The sequence below is a fragment of the Eleginops maclovinus genome, chromosome 10, assembly GCF_036324505.1.
Source record: "Eleginops maclovinus isolate JMC-PN-2008 ecotype Puerto Natales chromosome 10, JC_Emac_rtc_rv5, whole genome shotgun sequence".
NCBI lineage: Eukaryota > Metazoa > Chordata > Actinopteri > Perciformes > Eleginopidae > Eleginops > Eleginops maclovinus.
Window position 1 is genome coordinate 3082724 of NC_086358.1, and position 12144 is coordinate 3094867.

The following is a 12144-nucleotide window of genomic DNA, read 5'->3' on the forward strand; positions in this document are numbered from 1 at the left end:
CACCAAAAAATACATTTCAAAATTCCGATTTAATTAATTTGATTTGATGTTAATCAACATACAAGTAACCAAAATAGCATTCATGGCACCAACAAAATTCATTAATGGTATGTTTAAGAAATAAAAGTGTTTGTTAAATGTGTCACTGTTCAACTTTCCGCGCATGCGCAATGTCAGATCAGTTGCCGGGGCACGATGGCTGCGGACGATGCGCTGCTGCTGTCTCTGGTGGAGGAGTTTGTCTCTGGACTGCAGGACAGCAAAGCCAAAGATACAGCAACAGGTAAAGAACACTTCATCATAAACTCCTCTGCATGTTTACAGATCACCAGGTTGTGAAAAACAAGCCTTTAAAGCTTGCTGAGCTTCAAGGATGCGCAACACGGCATGGTGGGAAACTAGCTAACTTAGCACCACAACATCCTGTGTGCTCTTCAAACTGAAGAAACAAAAACAGACATTTTTGAGCTAGTTTATTCATTTTAACTCGCTCTTAGCACACCCTGAATACACCCCTCGTGTTACATTGTGCTGTCATTGATTTATAATGTGATTTTAGATGTTAGTTAAGTGTGTTTTCCACGCATGCTAGCTGCTGTGTTTGTGTTCATTGAAAGCATCCTGTCAATGAACTCTGCACCTTTGAACCTGCCCATACTGCTAGTTAACCTGTAGTTACCTACTAGATATAGCTTGCTTATGCGTACATATTTGTAGTTGCACAATTCACTAAACTTGGCTTTCTGTGCAGCTGTCAAAAATGGAGAGTTTACAATTCTGCAGCTGGTGGAGGCTCTGGGGTAAGCTATCAACATTTGTGTTATTACAGTGATAACATTAACAAAATAAAAGCATTATCATTGTATGACTAAAAACATAATCCTCTCTGTTGGTTTAGTATGACTTTGTATAATAATACCACTTTAATACACTTTTTTCTACATTGTTTATTGGTTAAAAAATAGTTTTGTGACACAATTTCTACTACTTAGTATCTGCTCTTATTTTGTAGTTTTAGAATTTCTCTTACCAGGTTTTTGTATGCACCGTTATACACCAAGGCAAATTCCTGTTGTGTGAAAAGCTACTATCATTCAGCAGATATTACCCAGTCAGACATGTACACAATATGTCTCAGTAATTAACTTTAGCGTGTCTCAGATTTCTATTCATTGAAACTCAAGAGTAGTTCAGCTTTAATATTAGCAGATGTCTTATAATTCTCATTCTCCTTTTTCCTCTCCTGTTGTAGACTGAGTCTGACCAGCTCTCAGCCTCACACTCGAGCCAGAGGAGTCCAGCTCCTCTCTGAAGTTTTACACGAGTGCTATGGAGCTCTTACCGAGAGAGAAGGTGACTCACTTTGTAATTTACTCTCGATATAATAAGCAATACTCACATGGTATCTAGGTGCAAAACCATCATCTCAGTGCCTTTTATTGCTTGAGAATTTAAACGTTGACAACCAAGTCATTGCCTTGCAGGAGTACATGCAACATATTCATGTGACGAGGTATATTATAATATATGTTTTATCTCCCTGATTGTGTTCTCCACAGTGGAAGTGCTCATCGCCTTCTATGAGAACCGTCTGAAGGACCATTACGTCATCACTCCTCCTGTTTTACAGGGGCTCAGAGCGCTGGTGGGTGTCTGCCTCCAGTACACCTTCAGTGACGGAAAGATAATCTGACTTTTGATTTTGAAAATTTGTTGTATAATCATTTTGAGAAGCTCTGACTCGTGTGTGTTCCTGACTTTTGTCCAGACAAAATGTACCGTGTTGCCTCCTGGCTCGGCGGTGTCCATGCTGAGGTCTTTGTTCCAGGATGTTCACGTTCAGGTGAGACTTCTACATCATTTTAACGTGCCAAAGACGTCTGTTAGAGGAGCCTTAGCAAATACTCTTGTTTTTTGACGGATTGAACCCATGCAATATTTAACCACACTTAGTATTTGATCATATTGTTCTTGTTTCCTCCGTGTCTGAGCACTTCCTCTTTTGTTGGTAAACGTGACTCCTCTTGAATCGAAGGCATTGAGGGTAAAAAATGCTCACAGAGTCTGATTATTTATCCCCTAGTCTTTGATGCTGACGGAGAGATCCTGCGTCTACAACATGCTCATCAACCTCATGGCGAGCAGAGAAGCAGGTTAGTCTCATACTGTAGTTAGAAGAGAAAAACACCAACAAGTCCCCATAATTACTGCTGGACAAAAGAAGAGCTTCTCTGTTAAAGTAGAGACTGAGTCAGGACTCTCAGCAGTTTGCCGGCTCATCACTGTGGTTGTTGCTCACCTGTAGGTACTTAAACTCTCTAAGACCTGCAATACAAGACAGAGGTTTCACACCTTCTTCTGTTTAACAGTCGAACAACTTGCATTCACTACATGTTTTGCATAGACTAACTGTATAGGAAGCAAATAGAAGTGTGACAAAGAAGTCTTTGTGTCTGGCTGCTGCTACTTAGCACACAGGAGGACAGTGTACCCTCACATCAGACTACCCTTTCTATAGTGTAGTAGAATACACATTTTAAAAGCCCTTTAATTATAGTTTACTGTGTGTCATTAACGAGATAAAAGAAAACAAATGGATTCAACAGAAATGTGATTTTTTTTCTCTCATAATTTGACTTTTCTTTGGGTTTTGAGTTTTTTTTGTAAATTGAATTTTTTCTCATAATTTAGTTTTAGTTTCAGATTTTCACTTTTTCATGTATTTAGTAAAATGTATAATTAAGGATATTGGGATGTGTAAATCAAATCTGATTAAGCAGTCTTCAACGGTTGTAGCTCTCAAAGTACATCGTTACAACTTCCTCAGATTTTCAGGAAGAGGTATGTGGTGTAGTTTTGGCGGTCTGTCCTTCATAGGAATTTGTCACCACTCAAAACATCATGTGGTGAAATGGTATCTCAATCAGCCGTCTTACAGACCTTGAACACACCTGTTTATTCCTGTGTGACCTCTCCTCAGAGCTGAAGGGCTTGGGACCAGACTTTGTGTTTGGCTTTGTGCAATCAATGGACGGAGAGAGGGATCCTCGTAACCTGCTGCTAGCCTTCCAGATCGCCAAAAGCATCGTCCTCCGAGGTTACGATCTAGGTGAGAGTGCAAACACGCACACACATACAAGTCTTTCTGTGTCTCTGAGCTGTATTTGAACTGTATTACGATCCACAGTTAACCTGTAATTAGCCTAATTTCCTGTCTGCTGTCTCAGGTAAATTCACAGAGGAGCTGTTCGAAGTGACGTCCTGCTACTTCCCCATCGACTTCAGTCCAGTAAGTCCCTGCTTTGTTTACTCAGCTGCTTTTATCTGACGACAGCAGGGAGGTCAGCAGACAGCAAAGTCATCAGCGACTTCCTGTGACCTCAGGCTAACTGTGAAAAACCACCATAACACACAGCGTCTGCCTCCTCGTCGGCTCATACACATTCCCCGCCGCAGCTGTGCATGTTTGTTGACTCTCTGGAGAAAACCTACATGACTCCACGCTGCTAATGTGATGTTGGGTTTTTGTGTGATGATGATAATAACGAAACAAGCTGTAGAAATACACGGTAGGTCTTTCCCAATGACGGTCAGGTTTTCTGTCTTTCGGATTTAAAAACCGCCTTAAATATGGCACTCTTATATAAAAGGTAAAGCTGTAAACTGTCTATGTACACAGATGATGATCATTCTTTTTATTTAAATCTGGATTTTGCTTTCCTCTCACTTGGATAAGTCTCAAAATTAATTGTTAAATTTGCATCAATGCTTCACTACTTTAACATGCAAGTAAATATATACAATTAAATAACGTCCAGCAGTGGCTCAGTCAGTAGAGCTTGGACTGGGAACCGTAGGGTTGCCGGTTCAAGTCCCCGAACAGACTTGAAATATGGAAAGTGGACTGCTACTTGGAGAGGTCCCAGTTCACCTCCTGGGCCCTGCTGTGGTGTTGCTCCCCGGATGCTGCACAATAGCTGCCCACTGCTCCTAGTACTAGGTTAAATGCAGAGGACCAATTTCACTGTGTGTGCTCTGCTGTGTGCATGTAGGTGACTAATAAAGAGGGTTTGATCCTCCGATTCTATCTATCTATCTTCTAATAGGTTGATAGTGATCTTAAAACATTAAGTACAATAATTCATTCAAAACTAAATAAATGAAGGAAAATAAAATACATTTACAGTAACAAAAATAAAACTAGTACTTTATAAATATCACCTTTTTTCTGAAAGGAATAATTACTCCATATAAAATGTGTTGTTAATTTGTCACCCTCCCCCCCCCAGCCTCCCAACGACCCCCATGGCATCACCAAAGAGGAGCTGATCCTCACCCTGAGGGACGTCCTCACTGGGACGCCTCGATTTGCAGAGGTAGGACCATCATTTACATTCAGTATTTCAGTGCAGCAGATTTATTGTGACCCAGAGAAGATTTAAAAAAATATGTTTTCAAACTTAGTCTGGATTTTAGTCTCAGCAACTCCTGAAATCACATTTATTACACAAAATATAAGTGAAAAGAATTAGAATATTTATGGATAAAACAAATAAAATAATACAAATAAATTAAATGGAAAATAATAATAATAATAATAAATAAATAAATAAAAATAATATTAATAATTACGTAAAATTAATTTTAAAAAATGAATAAATAAAATAATAATGAATAAATAAATAAATAATGAATAAATAAAATAATATTAATAATTACGTAAAATTAATTTTAAAAAATGAATAAATAAAATAATAATGAATAAATAAATAAATAATGAATAAATAAAATAATATTAATAATTACGTAAAATTAATTTTAAAAAATGAATAAATAAAATAATAATGAATAAATAAAATAATATTAATAATTACGTAAAATTAATTTTTAAATAAAATAATAATGAATAAATAAAACAGCTTGAAAGATGGTTTTATTTTCTGTTCTTTACTTTTTGTTCCAGTTTCTGTTGCCTCTCATCATTGAGAAACTGGACTCTGATGTTCTGAGTGCAAAGCTGGACTCGCTGCAGACTCTGGTGACAAACCTCCACAGCTTTCACTCATGTTGATGCTATACAGATGTTTCCTTTTAAGCAACACGGTTACTCGCTACAACGGCATTGCAGCTTCTGAGAGACACTGAACTTTGATGAAGATATTTAATGTAAATGCCTTTAGTTTTATCTTTACACTCTTGGTATATTTCAGACGGCTTGTGTTTCACAATACGACCACAAGGACTTGGCAGAATTCCTCGATGGACTGTGGGCGTCCCTGCGCAGAGAGGTTTGTTTCCAATAAATATGAACAACAATATTTCACTTTTCTTCAGAATTTCACTTTTTTTTTGGCAGTATTTAAATTTTCCTTGGGATTTCACTTTTTCTCAAAGTTTCAATTTTTTTTTTTTAATAGTTTGACTTTTTTTTTCATGATTTCCCATTTTTGTTTTTAAGAATTTCACTTTTCCTCGGATTTAGACTTTTTTTCAATAAATTGAATTTTTTCTTATAATTTATTTTATTTTTAAGAATTTCATTTCTTTTTCATTTGAGTTCTTTTAAATAAAATATCCATTATAGAAACATATCAAACCTTCCTTCCCGTTCATCCAATGAGACTAAAGTGAACACTGGTGTTTATATGTAAGGAACGGACTGTCGATAAAGGCTTCCTTGTTGTTTCCTTGCAGGTGTTTCAGACATCGAGTGAGAAGATCGAGTCTGCCGGCCTCGCCGCTGTCACCGCAATCACTTCCTGCTTGTCTCGCTCCGTCCTCAACTCTGACTCTGAAGACTCCCTCACCACCTTCCTGGAGCTCGTCCTCAAAGGTGAAACGATGTGAAATCAAGAACATTTTCACACAAATAACACTTGATTTGAAGGTAAAGAGTAACACAGGTGAAGTAAATACAGAGGTTAGTGTTATTAAAACACAGGTTTGAAGATGAAATAGCATTTAGGAGAGACTTGTTAAAAACAATGTGTGGGTAGAGTGACTATGAGACGGTGTGTGGACGTTAAAAGTGTTAAAGTATATACAGTGGGGAGAACAAGTATTTGATACACTGCTGATTTTGCAGGTGTTCCCACTCAAAGCATGAAGAGGTTTGTATTTTTTATCATAGGTACTCTTCAGCTGTGAGAGACGGAATCTAAAACAGAAATCCAGAGAATCACATTGTATGATTTTGAAGTAATTAGTTTGCATTTTAAGCAGGGTCTTAAGACAGTCTTTAACCCAGTCTTAAGACCCTGCTTGCCCCCCCCCCCCCCAGCGCCGCCATTGCTTCTACATGCTTTGTAAGTGGGAAAACCTGCAAAATCTGCAGTGTATCAAATACTTGTTCTCCCCACTGTATGTTACAATGTGGTTTAGTGCACTGCCTAAGCAGATGTGCAGGAAGTTAAACCACAATGACTGTTCAGTTGTCTTATTTTTAACCTACTTCTTCCATAGTTTACATGTCGTGTTTATAGCTAATGCAAGGTACGATGCTCGCCTCAGGGGAAGGTTAGTTTCTTGCCGAAGTGCAATAAGAGTTACACATCAATACCACATCTCTAAAGGCTTTTATATTAAGGTCTCCTAAAAGAAGTACAAGGGAGGTCTGTTTTTGTTAATGATGGCTTTACAGTTCCTTTACATACATGAACAAAGGAAAGTGTTTGACAGATGAACCATTCCTCCACAAAGTATTACAGTGTAAAAACGCATGAAAAACTAAAGTTGAATTTGGACTTTTTTCTTTGATTTTCACTTTTTTCTTCATCATTCTTTCCTAAATTCCTATCAGCATGGTTGATTGCACTCTTAACTAGTAAGTTATTAAATATTGAGTCCTTTTGGAGAAAAAAGCATCAGCTTAATATAATCGTTATTAAAGGTCAGAGTAAATCTGTAAAACATGCCGACTGTTCTTGTTTCTTCGATGTTTTTTACTGAAAGTGTGATTTTTGTTACAGACTGTAAGCACCACCTGTGTGAGCCGGACCTGAAGCTGGTTTGGCCGAGCGCTAAGCTGCTTCAGGCCGCCTGCAGCGCCTCCATCAGGGCGAGCTGCGCCATCACAGCCGCCATCATGCCCTCCCTCATCGAGCAGTACACCAGCAGAGCGCAGGTAGAGGAGGGAAACCCATCTATATTTAACAAAGGCAACACTACTTATTCTATTGTCTTGAGGTTATTCTCCTTTCATTTCATTAACATATTTACAAACTGTGTGCTGTTTATCTGCACCTCAGTCAAAATGTAGGTATACAGGTGTTAGAGTGGCGGTTTTTAGTTGATTTGTTTAATGAAAAATGTAAGAAAATGCGGTTTTCACGTTTGTAAGGATGGAGATAAGCTGTTTTATTTGTTCTATATTATATAAAAGTGAATATCTGGATGCTATATTTTGGATTTTTAACTGATAAGATACCATATTTTAAATTACTACCTTCAACTCTGGGAAACTGGGACATTTTTCAATTTATTTTTGAAACATTTTATAGACCAATTGACTATTGGATGGTCTATAAATAATATTGCTGTCACAATATCAGATTTTCACTCCACGGTTATCGTGGCCAAAATAATTCACAATAACCATATTATCGCGATATCTATAGAACATTTTAACAAAATAATAATAAGGCTATCAGTCCTCAAACTCATCAGGTTAGTGTGCATTTGTGTCGTACAAAAACAACAACAACTGATGTCTTCTTGGATTTAGTATTTTGGAGCAACTGTTGTCCTCAGTGCTTTAAACCCTGGCCTCTCTAACAATTCTAAAGGACATCATGCTTTGCTATAAAGCAGGCCAATGATTCAGCGATGGCTTCATTCTGACATGCACTAGCCATGTCCGCTCTCCTTTTCTTACCCATTGACTCAAACACCGTTAGCTGACCTGAATCCCTGGCTCTGTGTCGCTTCTCTGACACTGCCGAAACAAATAACCAGGGGAGAGAAAATACTGTTTGGTCCAGCGCCGTGATAACTAAGCTTTAACACAACTCAGACCGTACTGTATTCACCGTCTCTGGGCTAGCAAAGTAACTGCAGCTTACTCTCTGTACCGGGGCGAAGTCTGCAGGGCGATGTGAAGGTGGGTGCACAGGTTGGTAGCAATGCCCCCTTTTGCGCTTACTGTTGCTTGGCACTTCTTGCAGACTGGGGTCTCTATCTCCAACACCACGTTTACGAAATCCAAAAAACTCCCACACTCGCAAAGCAACTCTTTTTGGGTGTGGGAGTGTCTCGCTCTCCTGTGTAATCTCCTCCGACATGGTTTTGTGCGAGTCCACACAGCACAGCTTGTAAAACACAACTGTTTCTCTGTGTGCAGTGTTCCCACAGACGCAACACGACTGTTTCTCTCTCTGTGTGCAGTGTTCCCACAGACGCACATTACTGGAGGTGGTGCAGAGATTCATCCAGTCAGTGAAAACCAGTCAGACTTCAGAGAGCGGTGAGTGCTTTTCTGGGCAGTATGGATCAAATCGTTCCAGACATTTACGGCACATTTAAATATGCAAACCACTGCTTTCACTTCCATGTTGTGCCACAAATGTGATACTAAAAGGGTTTCTACCCTCTTACTGACCCTGTTTAGGTTTCATTTGTGCATAACCTTGGAGAATTCATTTTTAACTCCTCGTTCTCTGTTTTGTTTCCTCCTGCTCATCAGAGGACAGTGTGTTCCTAGCTTTCCGTCCGTCTCTGTGCAGCATGGTGTTCTCCGCTCTGACGGAGAGCAACTCCAGTCTGCAGATCACGGCCTCCTCTGTGCTCACATCACTGGCTCAACAACCAGGTCAGAGGCAGACCAACTGATGCTCACAGCCTGCAGATGATTTGAACAGAAATTCATCAGCCTTTTTATAAATCTCTCAGGTCTGCTGCTGGACTCTGACATCGAGCTGGCTGTGGATCACCTGACCAGACTGCTGCTGACTGAGGAGGACGACAGAGTGAGGTCGGATCCTGTTGAACGCACTCCTATCTGTCACTCTGGTTCCTGTAATGCCACTTCTCTGTGAAAACTTTAAACCTCGCTGGTATTAGTCTGAGTGTTTGTCCTGTTTCTGCCTCCAGTGTGGCCGTGGTGGATTGTGCCGGAGCTTTAGCAGAGCTACACCCTGCAGCCTTCATCAGTAAATTCATCCCGAGACTAAAGACAGAGATGTTTTCTGGTGAGAGAGAAGCTCACAATCATGAACAGGACATACTCTAATGTGGTTTACCGCTTTGAATCACACAAGGGACATGTTTTGACTAACACTTTTTTATCCATCTTATTCCCTTTCCTCTCTTCTGCTCAGAGCCGATGGATCAGGACAACAACAGAGCACTTCTGAGCAGCTTTCCCATCATGCAGTGCGGCAGCGGTGTCTCTCCGCTCTGGCTGCAGTGTCCAAAAAGCCCAGTGTGGTCCAGGAGAGCACGCCTGTCCTGCTGCAGGTCCTCAGCTCTGCACACACAGGTAATCTGCCCAGAAACAGGGCACTCTTACCTGATTGGTCTAAGTTTGAGCTAAATATTAGTCATTTTTCTGTGTTATTTCCAGGTGTTTTCGCGGCGGAGGAGGTGGTGTCGGCGTGCCACAGCCTGCAGAGGATAGCGGAGCAGGTTCAGGACTCGGAGGAGACAGGGCGCTGCTTCCATGACATCATCATCCCGCGCCTGCTGTCTCTGGCTCTAAAGGCGGCGCTGCAGGGTAAAGTCTCAAACTTCTGAGGAAGAATCGTGGACAATCTTTGAGATTAAAAGACTGAAAGAAAATTTTTTCAATGAGGTTGAAACAACATAGGAAAGTTCTTCCACTAAATTTCATATGAATTTTAACAACTAAAATCTAATTACCTACATTTCTTTCTTGCACATTTTCTTGCCATTCTTACATATAATCTCAGAGAATATTGGACTTTTTTTTTATTACAAATGTGTGTTTTTCTGTTAAATACTCTTAAACTATCAGACTTGAATAATCCTGTTGTATCGCTCTTCTCGTATTTGTGAGTCTGTGGATTATTTCATTGTAAAATTGTCACATTTTGTACTTCCTGTTGATGTTTTGTAGGTGAGGATAGTCGTAGTCCTCTCCTGGAGGAGGCGGTCCTCTCCGCCATGGTGCCTGTCATCAGTACTTCCTGCTCCAGGCTGCAGCCCACGTCAGTACCAACTCTCTCCTTTACATTTAACACGTTAACAAACCTTCACAGTCAAATTAATTAGTCCTAAAATACACAGTTACGATCTTTATGACATCTCTATGTTAGTATTGAAGTATCACAGTTGAAGCACTCTCTGAGTCAATGCAGTTTCACAGGATGTTTCTACTTCCTGTCTGCTTCGCACCTTTTGTCAGTGTCTCAGATTGTTTTGTTGGAGTGTTTCTCATGAGGTTTGAGTGGTTTCCTCTCCGGGTTTTTTTTCGTGTTGTCAGGTTGGCGCTGCAGACGGCATCGAAGGCGGTGTCTCTGTTCCTGGACGGAGACGTTTCATTTCTGCCTGACAACTCCTTCCCTTCAAACATCCAGTTGCTCAAGGTTTGTATGCTCATGGATTTAGGAATATCTACTGTTTTTAATGATCCGAGTTAAAAAATACTTCAGAATCATTGAAGCAAATACAGAGATTTTTCCCAGCATTTCCCCATTTTGATTTGCATCACTTTTTAACTGTCTCCTGAAAAGTGTGTTTATTGAGGCGTGTTTTTCCCCCAGCAGCAGCAGGGGGGCTCCTGGCCTCAGTCTCAGATGGTGTGCCTGCTCATGGGATGTGTGTGTTCGTTACCTCGCAGCGTGAGTCAACTCGCACACCGTTTTTCACTCAACATCTTGAAAGAAAACGTGAGTTCCTGAGGCTGTATTGTGCTTCTTGTTTACATCCTGCAGGTGGAGGTTCCTCGAGTGGACGAGCTGCTGTCAGCGCTGGAGGAGATGAGCTGCACCGTCCTCCACCCGCTGTCCTACACTTCGGCTGCTAAATGCCTCGCTGGCCTGCTGAACAAGAAACCACAGGGTCAGTGTGTGACGAAAATCTGGCTTTTCTTCCAAAAATTGAGAGCCCTAATTGATAATTGGATCCTCTCTGTTTGGTTTCTTCTCAGGTGATTCTCTGGACAGCCGGATTCAGAGCACAATGAAGAGGGTGTGCAGTGAGCTGGACTCTTCCTCTTCATCATTACACACTCAGGCCTTCACCCTCCTGATCTGGGTAAGAGGCGCTGTCTTCAATATGTCTGCTGACTGTTGCATCATTATTGTTTTTTTCCAATCAATAAATGAAGTTAAAGGGATTGTTTGTTTGAATTATGAGAAGTGTTGTTGGGAACCTATAGTTTGCAGAATCAAGTGCAATAACATTGATTTTATCTCCAGGTTGCCAAGGCTCTGCTCCTCAGATACCATCCTCTGTTCACCACACTGACTGACAAGGTAAAACATGCAGCTATTATTATTATTATTATTATTATTATTATTATTATTATTATTATTATTATTATTATTATTATCATTATTATTATTATTATTATTATTATTATTATTATTATCATTATTATTATTACTATTATTATTATTATTATTATTATTATTATTATTATTATTATTATTATTATTATTATTATTATTATTATTATTATTATTATTATTATTATTATTATTACTTTCATTATTATTATTATTATTATTACTTTCATTATTATTATTATTATTATTATTATTACTTTCATTATTATTATTATTATTATTATTATTATTATTATTATTATTATTATCATTATTATTATTATTATTATTATTATTATTATTATTATTATTACTTTCATTATTATTATTATTATTATTATTATTATTATTATTATTATTATTATTATTATCATTAATATTATTATTATTATTATTACTACTTTCATTATTAATATTATCATCATTATTATTATTATTATTACTATTATTATTATTGTTATTATTATTATTATTATCATTAATATTATTATTATCATTATTATTATTATCATTATTATTATTACTATTATTATTATTATTATTGTTATTATTATTATTATCATTATTATTATCATTATTATTATTATTATTATTATTATTATTATTATTACTTTCATTATTATTATTATTATTATTATTA

The 12144-nt window shown here is 38.3% G+C and overlaps 1 protein-coding gene across 1 annotated transcript in view; it reads left to right on the plus strand.

Moving 5' to 3' along the window:
- The first annotated feature begins 52 nt into the window (after positions 1–52).
- mms19 (MMS19 homolog, cytosolic iron-sulfur assembly component) overlaps positions 53–12144 on the plus strand; it is a 17121-nt gene continuing 5029 nt past the window's right edge. The window contains 26 exon segments of the mRNA XM_063893832.1: positions 53–283; positions 752–800; positions 1253–1353; positions 1560–1645; positions 1769–1843; positions 2084–2153; positions 2981–3109; positions 3228–3289; positions 4290–4376; positions 4964–5038; positions 5211–5288; positions 5695–5833; positions 6969–7123; positions 8383–8461; positions 8681–8806; positions 8887–8968; positions 9088–9185; positions 9315–9335; positions 9338–9475; positions 9560–9709; positions 10073–10163; positions 10439–10541; positions 10722–10796; positions 10890–11016; positions 11105–11211; positions 11376–11432. Of these exon segments, the coding sequence (XP_063749902.1) occupies positions 196–283; positions 752–800; positions 1253–1353; positions 1560–1645; positions 1769–1843; positions 2084–2153; positions 2981–3109; positions 3228–3289; positions 4290–4376; positions 4964–5038; positions 5211–5288; positions 5695–5833; positions 6969–7123; positions 8383–8461; positions 8681–8806; positions 8887–8968; positions 9088–9185; positions 9315–9335; positions 9338–9475; positions 9560–9709; positions 10073–10163; positions 10439–10541; positions 10722–10796; positions 10890–11016; positions 11105–11211; positions 11376–11432 (2448 nt within the window). The 5' untranslated portion in view covers positions 53–195.